This window comes from Chaetodon trifascialis, chromosome 10, assembly GCF_039877785.1.
Source record: "Chaetodon trifascialis isolate fChaTrf1 chromosome 10, fChaTrf1.hap1, whole genome shotgun sequence".
In the NCBI taxonomy this organism is placed as follows: domain Eukaryota; kingdom Metazoa; phylum Chordata; class Actinopteri; order Chaetodontiformes; family Chaetodontidae; genus Chaetodon; species Chaetodon trifascialis.
In genome coordinates this window covers 7,092,950-7,115,228 of record NC_092065.1, presented here as the reverse complement: position 1 = coordinate 7,115,228, position 22,279 = coordinate 7,092,950, and the positions used below count along the sequence as shown (strand labels likewise).

The window sequence follows — 22,279 nt, the reverse complement described above, 5'->3', positions numbered from 1 at the left end:
AGTGGAACAGAAGCTTCAGTAGGTATTTAAGTCACATGGTTCATACTAACATTTGCACCTCAGTCAAGTGTAAAAACTTGGAAGTGTTTCCAAATTTGCATTTGCACTCAGTTTCTTTTATGCGCAAACTGAAGACGTGCATAATAACAGGTGGATGCAAACGACTTCTGAGCTGAGGCTGCACAGCTCTGCGTCGGTGACTCTACTGATGGCACTGACAGAAGTAGGGCGATTATTGAGAAACTCCTTTATTAGAACAACACATGACAAAGAGCTACTCAGAGAGTGTTTGCTGCAGAGCTAAACTTTACAGAAATCCACAAGGATTGAAACCTTAAAGGATTAGAACTTCAGCAGCCTAATTTAAGTGGCAAAGAAAGTGAAAGCTGTGTTTCTCACCCGTGACACCTCCGCAAGATGTGTGTTCATGTCCTGGTCGCTGACGGGTACCATCTGCCTGATGCCCTTATAGTAGCTACACACACACACACAAGCACACACACAACAGACAACAGGGTAATCACTGCATTATGTAACTAATATTGACAAATCTTTAACAAGAAGTATTTTAAACTGAGACTAGAAGAATATTAGAAAGTGCTGATAGACTTACTCGTCCACCATCTTCTTATAAGTGGAGATCTCCTTTGCATAGAGTAGTTTGTTACTTGGAGAGTCCTAGAGACAAAAAAGTGGACACAACAGTGAAAACAATGGCACTTCAGATTGATTGACCTTTGACATTCCTCTTCTCACTCCTTTTTATTTCTCGTGTAATCCACTTTGTTCTAATCTTCTTTGTCTTCTCTCCCATCTTACCACTTGCTCTTTCACCTCATACCTCCTCCCTCCCGCTCTTCCTCCTCCTCCTCCTCCTCTCTGTTTCCACTCACCCGGCTGAGTTTGTGCTCGCTCTTGGTGCAGGCGTCCATGAAGGTCTGGGCGATGACAGAGAGCGATGCGTCCACCACTTCAGACACGTGGACGTCGAAGATGAAGTGGGGATTCTTGAGGATGTTCACCCAGAACCGCAGAGGAAGGCTACACAGGGAAAAGGGCGAGAAAGCAGTCCATCGTTGAGGTTGTTATCATTATTTTTGCTTCAGAACGGGAAAAAAAATCTCATCTACCACATTACATCTATGAATTCATTTGAGTCAGGGAAGCATTTCATGTGTGAGAGCACTTGCCGAGGTGCAACTGAGTGCAGTGAACGTAATAACAGGGATGGAGAGAAGCCTTTCTTGTAGCTGTCAGTTTAGTCAGAACAGTAACCTTGACTGTCACTTAATATTACTATTTCTTATGATACTGACCCCTCAAAGAATCATTGCCATTCAAAGAAAATGGAATGGAAAAACATGAAGAAGAAGACTTTTATTCTCAATAACAAAAGATGTGGAGAAACCCTCAGTCTCGCTGGTCTATTCTAACAAATAGTGATTAGAAATGCTAAAGTAACACCAGAACTTTGACCTTTCAAGTTCTCGTGCAGCCAAACAACCTAAAGCAGCGACTGCATAATGTAATGCACGAGTACTCTCGCTAATTTCCCTTCTGAATAGGGAAAACACAGTCTACATACACTTCTCTCCAACCTCATGTCAGCTTGTGAATTCAAAAGAAAAATACAGTAGTTTCCAAAAAGAAAAAAGAAAAACCCTCTCCTCCCTGATCGGTGCGAATGTCCCGCCATCTGAGACGCGAAACGCACACCGTGTAAAATTCATACTGGTTTGGCAAAATCTCCGGGGAGGGCTGCAGTGAGAATACAATAGAAGCATAAAAATAGCAATGTTGCTATAATCACAGAATTAAATTAGCTTGGGACGTAATTACCATGTTTGTTTGTTGTTGTGCCTCATACACACATTCATATTTAATACATGGCCCTCAGTTGATTTGATAAACAGAACGGGTGGATGCAGAATGTGGTGTGGAGTGTAGTAAGTAATTAAATCGCTCATCTCCTGTCCTTGTGTGGGTGCTCTCTTGCCAGCCTTACGTCAATCACTGGCATCTACATGCAACACATCGTCTTGTATGCTTGAGCCTCAGCCGACGTGACACTAATTTATGCACTTAAATGTCACATGGGAGCGGGGGGATTGCGAATGCAAACTAAGCGAGCTGATATTGTGCATTTGTATTCAGCTCTTTCTTGGATAAGTAAGTTTTATTTCTTGGAGAGTTACTGTATCTCAGGCGGCGGATTAGTGGTCAGAGCCAGAGTGTGCCGAGTATATTTACTCAAGTATTACACTAAAGTACAAATCTGAGGGATTTTGAGTGTTTTGAGCGTTTCAGTTTCATGCTACTTTGTACTTGTGCTGCACTACATTTCAAAGGGAAATAATGTACATTTTCATGACATTTACATGATAGATATACATACATACATACATACATACATACATACATACATCTTCAGTTCATTTGATAAGATTATAAAATAGAACATGTTACCAAAGAGTAAACCAGCGCAACCCAACTTTTTTTGGCTTGAGCAGATGTCTTTGAGTTATCAGCAGTTTCACCAAAGACAAATGTCCTCTCTAAACTTGGTTTCATTTAAATAACTTAGGTGCCCCAAAGAGGCAAAATTACCTAATATTTCAAATGAGAAATGGGAAATAATGGGAAATATTGAGATTCCAGACAATGACTGGCAAAGTATGTGGGTGGTGCACCAAACATCCACCCACTGACAGTCATAAAGGGAAAATAATCTAAAATCTAAATAATCTGATTTTCTGCACTACACCAAAGGTGAAAAGTAAGCAGCTGCACAGACGGTGGATGTTTTGATGCAGTGTGTTTTTTGGAAATGTCAAAAAATAATTGGCTTTTGGCAGATGGTATGTAAAGTGTTACAATTTCTAGGATATAAGAGCTCTATGAGCTGTACGGTACTTTATCTCTGTCATTTCTCTGAAAAAAGTGGAATCAGACGTGACAGATATTTGGTTAAAATACTGCTCATAGGAATGTACAAAAAGTTTTTTCAAGGAACGGGGGAGGGAAGCGTTCCCCATAAGGAAGCAGTGGCTAATGATTGTTGAAAAAATCCTCTTAATGGAAAAACAAGAAGACAAATGGGGAAAATTTACAGCATGGAAGACAAAAAAGTTGTGATATCGGAATGGAGCTGCAAGCAAATAATGGAAAAATGTGAACAAATTTCCCAAAACGAAAACAGAACTCCTTTTTGCCATTGCCATTGTTTAATGTCGCAAATCTTTCACAAATAAATTTAAGTTAAAAAAAGCAAATATTAGAAAATTTTCCAAAAAAGTTATGTAAATTTGTGTGACAGAATCTTGTTTTTTTCTTCTTTTGAACCACTGATGTACGTCGTACTTTTGCCAATTCTTTCCCCTCTAATTGCAGTGAATACAAATGAAACTTCAGTGTATGCAGCCAGGCAGTACTTTACCTATTAGTCTTCCAGATATGGATAGTCTCATCATCCACATTGTTGTGTTTCAGCGCTTGCTCGTCCAGGAAGTCAAAGAAATATTTGACAGCTGGTGGCACCACAGCCCCAGAGCACAGCACACTGCGGAAGAAGTCATCCACAAACTGCTGCAGTGTTCCCTGAAAGGGGCCACAAATAATGTGAGACAGGGCAGAGACGGAGAGCAGAGCCAGAAATATCAAGGCCCTGAGACAGAGCTATTTGTATGTAATGTGTTTATAGATATTCAGGCTTTTCTGAGAGTCTTTTAGCATTTTCTAGCCCATCCAAACCTAGAAGCCATCAATTAAAGTTGGCTTTTCAACTGAAAACCCTTCCTGGAAAAGTTAAAATTGCTATTTGGCAGTCGGTAAACCTGAATAACTACTTAACAAATGTCTGAGTGAGTAAATGATTCTGTCTTTGTACCTTGACAGAAAGGAGTCGTGTTAGATAGATCTCTGTAATGGCTTTGGTCATCGACTTGTCCTTTATGCTTCCTCGTTTAGATTTGATCTCATCCAGTTCGTCTGCAGGCCTCACCAAGTGAAACACCTTGTCATCTTCCAACAGAGCATTCCCTATCAGGAGAAAAAACAACACTTTTAACTTTCTTCTAATAATTCGACTCCTTATTTATTCATGCACACTCTCACAGAACATATTCAGATGATAAAAAGAGAGGGTGTCAACTGAATTTGAATGCAGAAAGAATATCCAAATAGAAATGCTAAACACTCAACTATTCTGAAATGCACATGAAAAGGCAGGAGATAAAAGTGCATATTATTTCAGCATAATCTAAAAGTGTGCTTTACATAAAACAGCTTGCATGTTAAATTAGAGAGGGGATGTTGCCAAAAGCTCCAGGGAAAAGAAACAAAGGCATGTATTATATTCTGAAGCATTTGTACACCTGATCTCTGCTTGTCTGGGCTCAAGAGTGCATATGTGTGCATTTAGAGACACGTACGCTCTTCATGGTTTTCCTGGTTCTGGTCATAGTTCTGCTGAGTGTGAAGCACTCTGGACAAGACTAATGTGGCGTAGTCTCGCACCTGGAACACACATAAGAGTCTTCTGTTAAACACAAAACACACACAAGACATACTGGCTTCACACATCTTCAATTTAATTGGTACTGTGACTGAGGTCAGCAGTGTCTTTTAGTGGCCCAGAACTAATTCATAATCAATGTGATTGAGTGGAGATCAACAGGGGGTCTTTATTGGGGTATTTACAGGCCATTTTCTTTGGCGTCAACCCTTTATTGACCCCACAAATACTGTGATTAGCACTACCCTGGCACAGCCATTGAATCCATGGCTGTAAGGCTGTCCTCTAAGCACAACTGCAAAACACCGGCAGGTAGGATGAAAGGAGTACGTTTGAAAGAAGGGGATTTAAGTGGCCAAAAAGCAGGACAAATAGGGGTATTTGTGAGTGACCTTTATTTTCCAAGGATCAATACAGTGCCAAGAAGATTTAGTGGCTTTCTGTCACCACTGAAAGGTGACAAGAGCAAACTCTGACCAGAAACTTGTACTGCCCGGTGATGAGAAACCAAAAAATGTTAATAAAGCGATGAAGGCAAACACCGAGAGAAAATGATTTATGGACACAAATATGTGGAAATATGTTTGCACCTGTGCAGGAACATATTTTTAGTAAATCTTGTTCACATTCATTCAAAATGCAAGAGCTCACACATTTCTTAATGCTTCATAAACCTGCAATTACTGGATGTTAGCAAACATTTGCTTATTCGCGCATCCAGGAGTTACAGAGAAACATCATCATCCATTTGGGGTCGTGTTTCTGGCCACCTGATGAATGTAAATCCAATTTTCACTCTCTTTTAGCTCTGTTTTTGGTCTCCACCAAATGTTCCACTGTGGTCACGTGCTTGTTGCTAACTTGTCCGTATTGTTGGGTGTTGGGTTAATATTTGCGTACAGATCACATCTTGACCAATTTTATGCATACATTGTTATACATTTATGCATTGACTAGCAAACTGTTGTCGTCTCAAGGGAGGATTTTCAGTCACAGATTCGGTAACAAATGACTATTTTTTGTCTTATTTTAGTTGGTTTCAGGTTCAAGCTGTGGGGATGATGCCTTTGCTGTACCTTGACAGACTGTCTGCAGTGATTTTAGACTCCGGGGAGTGTTTTAAATGTATTTTTTAAGTTATGGGATAATTCGACTGTCACTTTTTAGTGTCAGATGAGAAGACTGATACCACTCTCATGCCTGGCTGTTAAATATAAGGCTACAGCCATCAGCTGGTTGGCTTAGCACAAAGACCTGAAACTGGATAACAGCTCGCCTGGCTCAGCAGTAGAAGAATAGGCCTTTCAGCACCCCTAAAGCTCACTAATAAAGAGCCAGACGAGCTGTTTCCCTGTTTCCAGTCTTCATGCTATGCTAACTAACTGGCTGCTGGCTGCAGCTTCACATCTGATGGACACATCCCAAAAACTTTTCTTTTATGAGCTGACAAGAAATTAGGAAAGAGAGGAGGGTGACATGCAACAAAGGTCCTCAGTTGGACTCAACTAGGGATGTTACGTTTATATAGTTAGCACTTTATTTATCTTTGCCAAAAAGCAAATTCACAACACACTGCCAGACAATTTTAATAAATGCTGGCATGTTGTTATCACCATGCAAGTCAGAAAAAACACATTTTTACACGTTTACACGTCTGCTCGTCGATTTGACAGGTGGTAGAAGGAATAGAAATTAACCATTTAACAATTTTGTGGTAATGAGCCCACAAAAGTATCAATCATAAAATTAAATGATGTGTGCTGGTCTGTAAATGTGCAGCAGATGCAGATTTCATATGCACGACTGTGACTGAAATGGCGTGAAAATAGGCAACCCCATTCACATCCACACGCCCACATACAGCTATTTACTTCCCCTCCGCCTCCTCACGTCCCATGCTATTTTCAGTCTTTTTAATATGTTTCATCAATTTTGCCAGTACTCACGTTGTAGTGCGCCAGAGTGTTGATGCGTTTCCACCTGCCCTCTTTCTGGGAAGTCAGATCCAGATCTGACAAAATCTGCCCTGTTGAGCCCGGGCGCCACTCTGCGGTGAAGGCAGGAAGAGAAAGTCAGTCAAAGTTTAAATCACCTCTGCTAGGTGGAGCTGCAATGCAATGTTTGCAGAATTGTTGCCATACTTCAGTAGTTTTGGGGCTTTTTTTGTTATCTTTTTTGATACCGATTGCATTTATTTCATCATGGATCATTATTTCCCTGATGCTATCCGGTAATAATGTGGTCTTAAATAAATTCACTTCCCATCTTACTGTTTGCCCAGCTCTCTCTCCTGGGATTTAGTGACACACTTGAGTTAATTTTGGGTGAGGAAGTGACAGATCAGTATTGTCTGAATAATTCAAATCTAATTCTAAACTGTGATTTACACTCCCAACATTTGCAATTTTGAAACATCCAACTTCACTGCAGACCTGAGCTCAACACCATCTGCGACGTATGATTCATTTACAAGTACCACCAAATAATAATGGGGTTATCTTTCTGATTCACCATGAAAGAAGACGGATCTGTGCTTATCTAAAATGTATAAAGGAATGAGATCTACAGCATGCGTGGGAATAAAAAATGGCTTTGATGTTGGAAAATGTCTATAGAGCTTTAGCCTTTCAAGTAAGTCCCCAAGGTTTCTCACTACAGTAGCAAGTAAAACTTTGTTTAGGGATGAAGGCTTTCTTTATGCTGCTGACACTGAATAACTGAATAAGCTTTTATATTTCACAAATAGAGACAGGAAGAGAGAGAAATCGTCTGCAAAATAATCTATTAAATAAAGTTACAATGAAATAATCAATTGCTTATTTAGATAAATGCATTCTGATTTAATTTAAAGTGCCTTTCAGCCAGGACAGAAATGCCTTCTGCAGTCTGACACCCTCACCACTCACCATGGCCTTTACATTATTCATCATTATGTTTTCTCTTTCACTTCATCCTCCTCTCAGATGGCCCTCATTTACTCACCTAATGTGACACTGTCGACCTTGGGCCGCTGGGAGTACGGCAGGTTCCTGTACACCTGCTCTATGATCTTCTCCTTCACCTGCGAGATGGTGTCACAGTTCAGCACCTTGACGGGCGTCACATCCGGACCCTCGCCCTGCACCAGCACTTGCAGAGTCTGGCAAACACACACATATAAAAAACATCAGATTAATACGTGATAATGCCATGTGTGCAGAACAAGGCACTTACGCACACAAATGAGAAATATGCAGAAATATTCAAACATGGCCAGAGCACCCAGCCACCCACCCACAAACGCACACACACACTCTGTCAGGATGTTGTCGTCATGGCAACCGGGTTTCTGTAAGCACACGCACACGGGTGCTGCAGTGACACCTGAGAGGACTCCTGTCACCTTGGCCGGCTAATGACCACAGCACAGCGGGAGCAAACTCTGACCCACCTCGCCTCCCACACTCAGTCACTCTGTCAGAAATAACTAACCGACCAGTCGACAGATTCAGACAGGGGGGGCAGGCAATCCAGGCGAATTAGCAACCGTCACAAGCCCGTCTGCATTTCAGGTGAATGGGAAGAGCATGCTGTGAGCTGAAGCCAATAGGAAACACCGTGTCTGCCTGTGAAATCTAGCTCATTGGGTTTTTTTCTCCCTCTCTGTAATTCAATCACAGAAGGCGATCCATCACGGCAGGAGACGTGTAATTCAGGCTAATTTGATAATTGTCCTCGACAACGCTGTTACCCATGGGTCTTTTTATTTGTGCTGACTTTAACAGAAAACAGCTGTGTTCAAATTAGCTTCCATTATTGAAACACGATACCAAAGCGAGACACGAAAGCTTTTCCTGACTCTTGAAAAGCTGCGTGACGGGCTAAAAGCAGGTGCAGGTTGGAAGGTCGAGGAGGTTTGTGGAGGTGGCTTGTACTCTATACTTGTACCGACTTGTAGTACTTTCACCGAAGCCATGCATTTGCACTGCTATATTGGAATGTGTCGCCCGTGTCGTTTCTGAGCCAAGAACAGTGACACTGAAAATGGATGTCACACAAAAGCGGGCAGTCGCCTGTGGGGTTTTTGTTGGTTGCCATGGCAACTGCACGGTGTGTGTATGTGTGCATGTTTGTGTTGCTCACCAGGCACAAAACACTGTGCAATCTCAAAGCAGTGTGTGCATTTTTTCTGATACTGAGTTTCTGAGTTTATATGCATGAGTGTTTACGTCGGGCTATTCTGTGTGTGTGTGTGTGTGCGTGCATGTGTGTGTGTGTGTGTATGTGTGCGTGTCAATCCATCTCACCAGGACAGAGTACTCCACATCGTCGCCTAACAGGCCGGTATCATTGAGGGTGTACTTGGCTTTCTTCACTCTGGCATCTACAGGCCCTTTCTCGATCTGGTGCTTGATGGCTCGGAACAGTTTGTACAAGGGTTCGCCTGCAGAGTCCTGGGACACACGCACACACGCAGATAGGCACACACAAAGCCATTTAGGAGTCATCTCAGATGTTGTCAAGAAGCTAACTGTGATGAGCAGTTAAGAATACAAATAAATGCATATCATCAATACCGAGCAGTAATGAAAGAAATGGAGAAATCCATGCACCCATAGTTAAAAGCTGTGGCATGTCATTATGTATTAGCAATTTAGTAAACCAAGCAGAAAAGACAAATCACTCCTGTATTAATTAGCCAATCTGAAAGAAATATACGTATATATGCTAAGACTCACTTGACTAGAGTTAAGAAAAATGCGAACCTAAATTACATTTAATACATTTTAAGTGAGCCAAAATGTTACCTTCAGAAACTGGTACAGACAGATTGACATCCAGTTACACAGCATCCTTTCTACCACTGTCTCTGACCTGAAAAAAACACATCAGATGAGCAGGTTTTAATATCATTATAAGAACAAAATTGAGCCATTTTGTATTACTGCTGTTTGTTAATAAGTACACTTAGATTTTGATAAGAAAATAAAAGACATATGATTAATAGTATTTTCATATCATACTCCTTTAATTCTGCATTGATATTATGCTTTATGTATTTATAATGTTTTGTGTTGTAAGTTCATGTGTTTAACTTTGTGTGCTGTAGCTGCATTGGGGACAATAAAGTTAAAGTTGAATGACAGATAATGCTAACTATGCACTATTTTCATTATATCCTCTTGAAAAATGTGACACATTACTTTCTTAAAACAGTGTATCCACAAAATGTCAACATGGGAAAATGTTGCACACGTTGAGTGACAGGATATTTTAATTCAAAACCCATGTCACCGGTCACTTGACGGATCGCCCGTCCTCATGTCAGATTTCCACTGGTGGTGCCCGTTGTTAGCTGCTAGCATGCCTAATTAGATATCTTGTGTATAAGGGGGCCTATGTTGGCACAATGGCCTAATCAGCATAATGAGGCTCTCCATTGGGGGATAATTAAGATGTGTACTTGCATAACAGCCAGTCACAGCGTGCCTAAGCACAGCAGACATTTCAGATCATATAACCCCATCGTAGCAGTGATGAGCGACTGCATTGTCAGACAAGCGGGTCCTACTGAGGCAGCCGCCAGTGCATGTGCATTTGACCTTGACATGATCATTACAGTGAAGGGTAAACAACAAAGACCACTAAAATTGGAGACTCTTTTCTGACGGCTATTTATTTCAAATTAGTCAGATGAATGTTTACGACTCTAATGCTACACAGGAATTAAGAGATGTTGCCAAGGGAGAAACGATTGAGCAATTAATATTAGACAATATCAGAGAAAAACATCCGCAGTATTTGGCAGGTCCCTAAAAATACCAATTAATTTAACAATAAATAATAATCAGTTATAATTTCATGCCAATCACAACATTATTTTTTCTATAAATTTTAAAAGACGCACAGCTAATTTTCATCATGTTACAGCTGATCTGTCCTCTTGGTGAAAAGGGGAATTATTAAAATACAATTTGGGTGAGATAAGATGTTGGTTCAAGTCGTGCAGGTGAGTTACAGTTCAGCTGATGAAGCCTGTTCTGATCAAATTTGACAGCAGGAACTTATTTATACAATAAAAAGAGCCCAAACATTAGAATAAATGTCACTTCTTATCAGAAATGTCCACTGAAAAATTGTCCTGATGCAGGATTTCACCCTAAAGCAACTTGCAGAAACCCAATACAATTTGTCTTATCTATAAACAACAATCAAAAACATCATGAACCCAAAGTCATTTTCCACCCATGCTCCACTGATCAGCAGCTATAGGATAAGATGATGAAAAAGATGCTGAAAGGGAACAGCAAAAGAAGAATCACCCAGCACTTTGTGCTTGGAATCAAGGGAGGAAAAAACAGAAGGAGAAACAGAAGGAAGAGGACTGGAATAGATCAAGCAGCAGCCTGGCTCTTGATAGTGGACTACAGTAGTCAGTGCAAAATTCAACACAAAACATGGCAACAGAATGAAACAGTCCACTGCATCTTGAAGTGAATCCCAGTCCTCCTACAATGTTAAAAAATACTGCTGCCACAGTTTGGATATGGAGTGACTCTGATTATAAAGCTGAGAAACAAGGATACCTCACAATCTCAGGGCAAAACAAGCCATACAAGCTGCTCTGTGAGGATGTACGGATTGCTAACATCTCTCTGACACAAAAAAGGCCAACCTCATGATGGCACTAGAGAGAAAAGTCAGGGATCACTAAAGTTATGAGGATTTATCCTCTGGGAAAAATGCATGGCTGCACAAAATTTGGTGTAAAAATCAGCCAGTAGATGTCGAGATATTAAAAATCAACCTGCTGGTGGCACTAAATGAAAAGTCAGAGGATCATTAAAGTCAGTGGGGATCATGAACATTTGTCCAAAAATGTCATGGCAATCCATCCAGTAGTTGGTGAGATATTTCAGTTTGGACCAAAGTCGTTGACCAACCAACCAACACTGGCATCCTCAGAACGACTCTGCTAGCGCAGCTAAAAAGCATCCAAGTCATGCAGCTGCCATGAAATCCTAGCAGTACAGAACTTTGTCGATATCAAACTTGGCACTGGTGTTTTGGCATCATATCTGACTGCTGCAGTATCTATTGAGCAGCAGCACTGAATTGCTCCTCACTCACCTGCGCAGCATGAGTTTAGGGTTCTTGCTGTGGACGTATTCCTCCATCAGCTCCAGCAGCAGCGTCCTCATAATGTCAGTGTAGTATTCCAGTTTCCCATGCAGAGCCACTGTCAGCAGGGAGGCAAAGTACACCTTGGCCCTGGCGTTGAAGTCATGACTGCGCTCCAGGGTACGGATAAACTGCAAGCACACCACCACACACATAAGGAAAGAGGCAAATGACGAGCTAAATTCATCATTCACACGAGCAAATCCAGCATAATATGCCTTTAAATAATCAAAAGACTAATGCTTGTGAAAACAATAATCATCAAGGTAAATTCAATTCTGCGCTGTAAAATATCATGGCTTTGAAAAGATACCAATTAGTGGAAGAGGAATCACCCACACATTTGCAGTTAACACCTCAGAGGCTGTTTCTGTGCCAGCAATATTGAATTGTTAGGAATCTTCACACGTCTCCCTCGACTATGTCTTCTGCCTCTCACTTCCAAATACTGTACTCTACTAAATTAAACATGACAAAGTCCTTAAATCAGGGGAAGAGAGCCTGAGTTTAGAATAGATATAAAGGACCTCACAGTACACTGACTGTGGTTCAGGCACATTTTTAAATCCAAAAGAGAAGAAGGGGAGTGTGCAGCTTTACTGTAGTGGGATGTAATTCCACACTTTTGATTTTGTTAAATATAAGTTAACCTAAATAACTTAATTTAGCCTGCAATACTTTAGGAGGGTTGCCTATGTAACCACAGCCTGACATAACTTTTGAAACACAATATAAAAGAGGCATATTGTTGCACACTCCTTCATTAGGATGAAAAAGGCCAGTTAGTTTATTCAGAAACAATGCTACAATTGTATTTTCTATTTCTGAGTAGCTTCAAATGAGAGAGATGTCCCTGCACACACTCAAGGACATATGCATCAGTAATTTAATGAGCTGAGAGGAGTCTGTTAAAAAAACTGTCTGTTAAAGTCTGTTAAAATAAAATCATGCCTGGCCTATGTTTTATGTCTATTTTCTGTACACTGTATGCCATAATATATAAATTGGACACACAGTTTATTGTATATAATTTAAACTGACTGAAAGCAGGGCTACAGCCATGTCAGCTGCTAGCAATCCATTCAAATAGTTGCTGAGGTATTTTAGTCTGGAACGTGGTGGACATCCCTAGAGGCCAGCTCCTAGCATGGCTAAAACACAATGCTAACGTTGCACAGCTTTACAACGCTGCTGTAAACTCTGTGTATGCAGGCATTATCAGTCTATTATGACACGTCATTGATACATCCATGTGCAGTGTAGTTACATTAATGAGGAAGGTCTTGGAGTTCAGGAGGTTGGAGAACTGGTTGAGCGCCTGAGACACTGTGGCCCGTCGAGCCTCTGGGATGTCTAGCTTTCCTGTGATCATCACATCATTGGCGCCATCCTTAGAGGGCAGGAAGAAGACGCGGTCTGTGTAGGTTTTGTAGTCCAGGAAGGGGATCCGGCCCTCGCTCAGGTCATTGGTGTGGTCCTCCATCTCGATCATCAAGTCTGCAAGAAGGAAACAAGAAAATAGTACCTCGCTCCTTTTTAATAAGCAGGTTTTGCCATTTGTGTGCTGCTCATCAGTCTCAATCATTATGCTGCGAGAGGCAGAGAAGAGAGAGAAAATTATTTCAGCTGTGAAAGATTGTTTTCTATTACTGTTACTGCAAAACTGCCTCTCATAATGATGATAACGTGATGTTAAGCAGGGAAATTCATTTAATTCACTGCAGTACAATACATCAAACAAATGTAATAAGAGCTCTGAAGCACTTCATTACTTTAGAACTTCTTAGAAACATGGATCCTTGGTGGTGCATTAGTAATATTGCTGAGCTTTCGCACAGCTGCTGCACTGTTGGTACCTGTGAATTCTTTCTTGCAGCGGTCCCGCACGCTCTCCTCCAGATTCTCAAGCTGATGCTTCACCTTCTCATACTCCCTCTCCGCCTGCTGACTCTTCCTCCTGAGCAAATAGCACAAACACACCGAATGTGTCACGAAAGGAGAGAAGTTAGGTCTAATTGCTGTTCAAAGACTACACACAACCAACATCCTATTAGCGCTGGGATTGCTCCACTGTCTTTTATAGATTTTAAGCAGAAAAACTTTAAAGGGATAGTTCTCTGCTGGAAAGATGGTGTTTTCATGAGACTTGGCTGTCTATGCTGTGGAAAGACACAAAGATTTTTTGACATTGCTGCTACATGACCACAGGAAACAGATAAAAAAGGCTGTGGTGTTCGGTTGTGCGCAAACGGTCAAAACCCTACAACAACCAGAATGCACTTGGATGCACCAGACCACTGTGCTTTAGCTAAACAGCACACTAAAATATGTTTCAAAGAATATAATGCCCTATATTTGAGTTGGACATCTCTCTCTGAAATGAAGAGCATTTGGTTGTGTACTGGAAAAAAATTCATTCTTTTATTCAACAATACTAAAACTTTCCCTCTGAAGCATAAAGCTTGACACAGACACAGAACTCTAACCCTGCAGACTACAATGTTTATTAATCAAGAGCAGCAGGCTATTAATTTATTAGACTATTAAGCAAGGCCTGAGGCAATTCAAATCAACAAGGCTCGGCTGAACCAAAACCCTCACTGATCTGAAGTAACATTATGTAATACAGCATCATTACGCGGTTACAAATACCAAAGTCACGATTCATGGATGTATAATAAAGCAAAAGCCACAAAACAGTTTGAGAAACTGGCATCTAAAGCTTTTTTTTTTCAAACTGATATGGTTTAGAAGCTTGTTGCTCCATGAACATGTCTTATGTCCCAAAGTTAACCTGCCTGAATTTGAGTTTTTACAACAGTTCGTTCACTGGAAGGTCAAACAGGGAGTTACACCTCTCTGACATCTAACTGACCCCAAAAAGTCACGTCCCCTTCATCAGCATTTCAATACTTTTCTACGTGATGGGTTTTAATAAGGTCTCAAAAAAGGAAGGAAAACATCGATGGATTTTGCAGTTAGTGTTATTTGTACACATACAGTTGTGGGATCTGTGACAAACAAATAGGAAGTTGAGCCAATTAAAAAAATAAAAACTCAAGGGTTAAGGGGTCAAGAGCCAAACAGGCTGAGGTTAAGAACCACTGGCAAAAAATACAGCAGGTTTCTCAGTTAACTGTTAACTGGCTGATGTTTCTGGCTAAATGGAAAAAACAGCCTCTCCTGCAAGAAAAAGGTAAGTATCTAGAAAAACTGTGAAAGAACAAAAGCTAAAAAAAGGCCTTATTGCACCCTGAGTATAGAGGATTATGCGAGATTTAATTGTTGGGTCAAAAGGTTCAGATAGTAAACATTTTAACAGCTTCTCTGCAATTAGAAGTGGTTGTATTGCTTAACTTTTATTACAGCGTATGGGGATGTTAACCTTAAAGAGCTTAGCTTACCTGTAGCAGTAGACTGAGATAGCGATGATGAGCAGCATGGGCACAATGACAGCAGGGATGATGATGTAGAGGGGCAAATCATTCTTCTTCTCGTACTGCACCGAGCCGACCACCCACTCCCCTTTCCCGAACTTGATCTGTGGATAAACACAGAGCGGGAATCTTATCACCTGCACAAGCTCTCGACATCTGAGAGGGAGATTTATTCAGGTTGGTGTCAAATGGTAAAGATTCAACAGTACTGAAGAGGAAATGGGGCTGGAGGATAATCTGCATAATTGCCCACTGTTATGTTAAAGCATCTGCGGGACCTTGCAGTATTTTCAAAGTGCTGGGGTTATGTGCAAGTTGGTGGGCCCACATTAACTGCACAAATGCATAAATGTATTGAGTTTAATACTTTATGATCAAGCTTTTACTATGTAGGTGTTCTGTACCACTGATAGTCTGGTGGTGTCACTTCTTCATGTCGCATGAGCCGCAGAAATTAAACAATAGCTCACTAAGAGGAATTACCCAGAGGAGAGGTTACAGTATTAATTACAAGGGCCCTTATGATTAAATGTAATTATTAGGGCCTCCGGCTACATGAAAATTGTTCAACCAGTGAAAAAAAATGGGATCTCAAGATGTACAGACGACACGCATTGAGAAGTACAGGAAAGATTCATGATGCATGCACGCTCTCATCTGCAGGTCTATGTGTTTGTCTGCAGCGGTGAAATGAAATAAGTAAGTACATTCATGGTACTGAAGTACTGCAGTTGAGTGCAACTTTGAGGTACTTTTCATGCCCTTATCTGACAGCTTTGTATACTAGTTACTTTACAAAGACTTTTTCATACAAAACATGAGAAGAGCTTATAAAATATGATGCTTTATTAGAGATTAAACCACCCTAGAGTATATAGCAGATCTGAAACGATTAATCAACTGACAGAAAATTAATTTTCAACTACTTTGAAAATCTTTAAGTTAATCTTTTTGTAAAAACATTTCATGGTTCTACTTTCTCAAATGTGAGGATTTGCTGCTTTTCTTCTTAATAATTCTACTGATCTTTATTCATCGTTCATCACTTTCAGGCTCAGACTAGGGGCTCTGAGGAATTGTGACAGCAATGCTTTCTATGACTTGTATTAGAGCAATACAGTGTGGTACAGGATGTGAATAGTTCCTCCATCACTGAGTGTCAGCCTGTCTTTGTCTGATCTGACCGTTAAGTCCAGCAGCTCGGGCCGGGTGTCCCTGCGGTGCCGTCTGGAGCGGGCGCGGGGCGGTGTGGAAGGTGGGTCCAGAAACAGCTTGTCATCCTGAAGCGTGTTGACCAAACAGGGAACGTCGCCCACAAAGGCTTGAGCCTCCTTGGCTGTCATCGCTTTGGAGAATCCCCGACCCTGAAGGGGGAGATCGAGTGTACTGCTCAAAGCATTGTGACTTAATACACAGGAGAGAAATTAATTACTGCATTTGCACACCATCAAGTAGACGCATCTTATGACAGGTATTAGAAACATTATTTTCAGCATTTTCATTAGTAATGGGTTGAAAGTTTAGAACAGCTCTTCACTGTTCCACGATGTGTAAGTGCCAAAAGCAATTAGAAAGATTAAGATTATGTTCACTGTAAGCACAATTATAAGTACTTCCTCACTTCAGACACTGTAGGCACAGCTCCAGTCAATCCTACAGTCCTGGCATTGCAATATACACTTTTATCTACTTCTACAGCGCACTCCTGTATCCACAGACATGCTTTCAATCATTCTAATGCTGTCTGGAACAGAAGAAAGGTGAAATTAGCTTAAGTAAAGTCTGAGTAATTGAAAAGGCCCCGGACCTTTTCTTGCAGATGTCTTTCCAGACTAATTTTCCCAAGTGTGCGTTGCCAAAAGAAACTTCACTGTGGAACCTCTAAACTGACAAAAGATGTAATAAGCTAGAAGACAAATCTACAAGTTGATGAAATAATGGTTAGTTGCAACCAAAATTTTTTGTCTTTACATTATTATTTTAAAGGTCCAACATGGTGATTCTTTTTTAGAAACTGAGTTGTCAGCAAGACAAGAGTTCCCTCTGCACAACACCAGCAATGTGTATTTCGATTCATATTTGAGTGCATAGTTTTGTTTTTTTCAGGTTACGATGACTTACACCAAAGCTTTGTTTACCAAAATGAGACTCTTCATTCTTGGATTGCTCTATTTGAAGACTTTTTTGAGTCCTGAAGACACAGAATTATCCAGTAATTCACACAAAAAAGCTAAATTGCAGGGAAAAAAGTAAAAAGTAACAATTTTGTGTCTTAGACAAACGTTTTTTTTTTTGTTAATCATCTCATGACCCCTCAGATTAACTTCACCTTTATGTGCTGCTATTTGCATAATTTTCATATGCAATGAAACCCAACCACTATATAAGCTGCTAAAGAGTGAAAATGAGGTACAGCAACTGCAATTCAGCATCTTTTCCATTTTTGTCCAGCAATTTGTCTTAATTCCCTCACTCAAAGAGGCTGACTTGTCAGAAACGCAGTGCTGTCATACTGCAGCATTAAAGGGCCTGAGCAGCCTGTACTCACAGTGACGATGATGATGCTGGCCTCGGTGATGACCTTCTTGAGCAGCTCGTTAAAGACGGGGTCAGGGTGGTAGTCGAAGGGCTTCAGTTCCTTCACCCAGTTGTCCAGCTGGATGTACGTTCTAAAGTGCTGGCTCAGGGAGTTGTTCACTGTTGGAGACCGAAACTGGATGACTGTGTCGTTTTTCTCGTGGGCGTTCTGAATGAATGGGAGGAGGAATAAAATGTCACCACTGGACACAAATGAAATAAAGTTGTATGTTGTTAAGTAAACAAAACAAGACGTGGAGGAGAATATGCAGAGGAAATTCAGCAGAGAGAAGCAAACAGTGGGAGATGATGGCTTATTTTTGAAAAAGACGGTCAATTGCTGTTTGTGAGTGTTTCGGGGGTGGGGTGGTGGGAGAAAAAAAGCCTGATTTGGTACAACGGGAGAGGTAAAATTATGTGTCTCTTTTCAGTCAGTCTATTAAAATCCCAACCTGCCATCGTAGAATAGCAGCCTCTGATGAATCACAACTCACACTGAGTCATTCCTCCTCTGGCTTTGTTTATTTGCTTTTGATTAACTGGACCCGATGGTGATATTTCTGTCACTCTCTGATTGTTTCGATACCGGGCTGACAATACTGTGTGTGACAGCTAAACCCAACAGTCCTACACACAGTTTAAGTTTTTCAAAAGGACACGGCAACAGGCGTAGGCTACATCAGATAATGCTTTGAAAAAGTCACGCAGAGCTACTATAAATTTTGAGACCAGTTATACTGTATGAGTTGAATATCCTTTGTCATTCAGCTAAAAATCAAATTTGTCCTATTAAATTACTTCAAAGTGTGTACCTACAGGAGCTCTGTGAACTGCTGTCTCTTCTGAACTGTACTGTTTTATGTGTAAAAAGGAATAGTTCAACATTTGGGGAAATGCTGGAGAGGATTCATACCACTCTGATATCTGTTAAATATGAAGCAACAGTCAGTTAGCTTAGCATATGACTGGGAACAGAAGAACAGCTAGCCTGGCATCCGCCACTTTAATCTGTATAAAAAACATAATGTGAAAATGACAACTTGCTATTTTACAGGGGATTATTTACAATTTACTTTGTTCAGACAAGTTGTCTCCCTGTTTTTCAGTTTTTGTGCAAGCTAAGCTAACCTGCTGCTAGCTTTAGCCTTATTAGCAAACAGACACAAGATTGGTATCAGTGTTCTCATTTAACTCACTAATTTGCCAATAGCACAAATGTATTCCTTTAAGTGTAGACGGTGCACATGCATAAAGGTTTCTTTGCACAGCTCTGTGGACTTCAGTTCTGTCTAACTTGGACTAGAATGAACAGTATGATATCCTCAGAGTAAATATAGATGATGTACAAGATTGGGCTGCTCCACCTATTCATGAATCCATCACTTTGTGCGTTAGGTCGCTTTTATGTTCTAAGGATCTGTTTGTCAAACAAGTGATTTAGCTACTAAATTGGGTTGTGACATTAAAACTCAAAGGAATGGCTTAGCTATTAAAGACCTTAGTAACTGGATGTCCTGATGTGCTAAGGGACCAAAAATGCAGTCGCACTGTCCCCAGTTCAATTGGTGGCCATGAAGCTTTGTTGCATGTCATCCTCTCCCTCATCCCATTTCCTGTCAGCTTTCTACTGTCTACTGTACAGTGTCATGAAGGAAAATCGCTCTAAAATATACAAACAAGACTAAAAGTCTAAAGCCAGGCTTGAGGTTGTGTGAGGCTGTAGGCCAGAGGATGACAAATCTGAAGCTCATGGTGACACAAGAGGAAATGTCATGGGGTCAGAATTATTGGGATACATGATCTGGAAACCAAACATTTTGTTACAGCTACCTGTAACCTGAGTGGAGGATCAACAGTGACAGTGCCATCCATAGAGCCACCATCCTAGTGTGGTTGTATAAATGTGCATCTTAAAAAGCTATTTTGGTCAGTTGGTTGTTAGCTTCATAATTCAGAGCTAGTTCGTGTGGCGCGACCCATTTCAATCTAGTGATGAGTAAATCTACACTTAGCACATCATAACAAGGCTTTTTCTTTCAGTAGTTACAAAAACATGCAACCACCTCAAGAAGTCTCTGTGTACAATTATAAACATGAGCTGGAGGGGTTTTACAGCAAAAAAAACAAAGAAAAAAAAAAACATGATCGCTTTGAGCCGCTAACCTGACCCAAAAATCTAATCAACATATTTTCACACCAAGCCAGCAACAATAATGACTCCAAATATTTGGGTCAAGTTCAGTAGATAGATTTAAACGAAGAGAAGCTTATGAAGTTGACCAGCCAAGGCCTTTGAGATAACACTTTATATCCGCTACTAGTTTGTGGCAGCCAGAGGTCTTCAAATCGCTCCTGTCCCTGGGTAGCAGGGACCAGAGACTTGGCTGGGAGTAAAGTGGTGAAGAGCAGCGTTGGCACATAATCTTCTGCAGCCTTAATGCCGGCATTAAATTTAGCCCTTTAAATGAAATGAACAAAATTGCTACTGCTTAACACTGGCCAGTACACTGGAGGGCAGGCGCCGGCAAGCTGTGTGCAGCTCCTTCAAGTTCTCTGGCAGAGTCAATTCTACTTGATTAGGCTGGAACACAGTTACATTGGTGAGGGTGAAACAGTGGTGCTGTTATCTGTAATCCTACAGGTTTGAAGGATTTATGGCAAAAGAAGTGTGATGAAGTAATACTGGCTTATGGAATCTCGCTGATCGGTTGAAGCAGACTGGAGAGGAGAAGTGAGTGTTTGCTGGTGCGTATGCTTCACAGAGTCTGAATGAATGTAGTCGTGGGCTCGTGAGATGTTGGGAAATTGATGGAAGGTGCTGCTACTGCGAGGGGCAAACAGGTGGAAAAGTAGAAAAAGAACAAGAGTTGTAGGAAAGACACCATTAAGAGGAAGAGGGAAGAGAGCTAAGAAGTGAGGTAGATAATCGACAGGGTGACTGAAAGATGGAGGGGAAGATGCTGATAAATAAAGGCACACACACCTCAAAAGCTGTCGAGTTGTCTCCGTGGACCTTCATGACAGCAGTCTGGATTAGGTCAAAGCCGGAGCCAGTCACCACAATGTTCCTCCCTCCACTAAAAACACACAGCACAACAACACAGTAAAACACAGATGTGAGTGTAGATATCTCCAGCCAGACAAAGACAAGCTCATAGGGAGAGGTACGGGAAGACAGACACAGTTCTTACATTGCACCTGGGGTAATTTTCACTGGAGATGAAAACAAATTAGTTTAGCCTGAGAGCAGCCTCTGTTGTCTGTTGTTCCAGCCTGCGTGCCTAATCACACACACCCTAGTGCTTTCAATTGCACAGAAAAAGCAAGGCAACCGCCTAATGCATCCATTTTCAGCCATCATCAAGCCGTTACAACAACGGTACAACATCGAAGACTAGTATTTGTATCCCCTTGAGTCAATCAGAAGTAAGTATGGAAAATATTCTGCACACATATGCAGGCAAACTCAGCAACTCTTGAAGGACAAATGATTCTTTCAAAAAGCAGAAAGGTTCTTGGCATTAATAACCTCTACCAAGGCTTCAGACAGATAGTAGCATGCAGGGCAGGGAACGAGGCAGGTGCTTTTCTGTGTGTTCAATTTTCCACAACAGTAGTATTCTATTCAACCTTGCCATCACTGTCAACTCAGCAGCGTTTTCGTTTTCATTTTTGCATCTCTACTTTAAGAAGCACAGTATGAGCTAACTAAAGGAACATTTCAGTCAACCTGGATCTTCCCATTGTTGTCTCTTATGATGACTGTTGCGATATAAATTTTGCTCACCATATGTTTGGCAGCATTCCAAACAAGCAGCCATGGCTGCGGTGCTTTGAGCTAAATGCTAATGTCGACAAGCTAAAATGCAGATGCTAAGCAGGTGTAATGTATACCATGTTCACAATCATACTGTCATTTAGCATGTAAACATGCTACGTTTTGCTAGGTAACGATAAAAACGAAGTATAGCTGGGGTCAATTGGGAATGTCATCAGTTTGCAGGTACAGTATTTTGTCAAGCAGTAAAACATTGATCTGGTGATGATGCTAGATGAATATTCAGGTGATCATCAAAGTCAGAAATTCAACCTAAGGGGAAAATGCATTTATGTACCAGTTTTCATGACAATCCATCCAATAGTCGTTGAGACATTTAACTCAAAACCGCTAAAAGCAAAGGCATCCTCATAGTAATTTGGATTCATAACCTTAGCACCAGGAAAATCTGTATCAAATTTCATGGCAATCCATTAAATAACTGATGAGATATTTCAGTCTGAATCAAACTGGCTGACAGATGTAGCTATCCTCAGAGCCACAAGGCTAAACTTGAATCTGACAGAAATCATTTAAATAGCCTCAATTCCATCTGGAAGTACAAAATGAAATGAGTCCCTTTAAAATAAATCTCGCTGTTCTGGCAAACTTTAGAAATCTCTGCAAAGACGGTGATGGAAGAAATGTTGTCATGATATTGAATATTCAGAATGGCCTAAAACACCCACCAAATTCCACAGGTTGCCTTGAACTTTCATTCACTGCTCTATGTTAGCAAGTAAAATGAACAAAGACCTTGATTCCAGGTAAAAG

General features: G+C 40.9%; 1 protein-coding gene across 2 annotated transcripts in view; it reads right to left on the bottom strand.

The window, feature by feature from the left end:
• The window catches only part of plxnb2b (plexin b2b), a 124,201-nt gene that overhangs the window by 5,590 nt on the left and 96,332 nt on the right, over positions 1-22,279 (bottom strand). For both annotated transcript variants that reach the window (XM_070972790.1, XM_070972791.1), the window contains 17 exons: positions 20,672-20,765; positions 17,660-17,857; positions 16,296-16,475; positions 15,079-15,215; positions 13,531-13,631; positions 12,942-13,171; positions 11,624-11,805; positions 9,301-9,367; positions 8,800-8,946; positions 7,496-7,652; positions 6,460-6,560; positions 4,431-4,515; positions 3,887-4,038; positions 3,437-3,597; positions 894-1,041; positions 614-678; positions 400-475 (listed from right to left, as the gene is read on the bottom strand). In XM_070972790.1, coding sequence (XP_070828891.1) covers positions 400-475; positions 614-678; positions 894-1,041; positions 3,437-3,597; positions 3,887-4,038; positions 4,431-4,515; positions 6,460-6,560; positions 7,496-7,652; positions 8,800-8,946; positions 9,301-9,367; positions 11,624-11,805; positions 12,942-13,171; positions 13,531-13,631; positions 15,079-15,215; positions 16,296-16,475; positions 17,660-17,857; positions 20,672-20,765 — 2,281 coding nt within the window. The remainder of the gene's footprint in view (positions 1-399; positions 476-613; positions 679-893; positions 1,042-3,436; positions 3,598-3,886; positions 4,039-4,430; positions 4,516-6,459; positions 6,561-7,495; positions 7,653-8,799; positions 8,947-9,300; positions 9,368-11,623; positions 11,806-12,941; positions 13,172-13,530; positions 13,632-15,078; positions 15,216-16,295; positions 16,476-17,659; positions 17,858-20,671; positions 20,766-22,279) is intronic.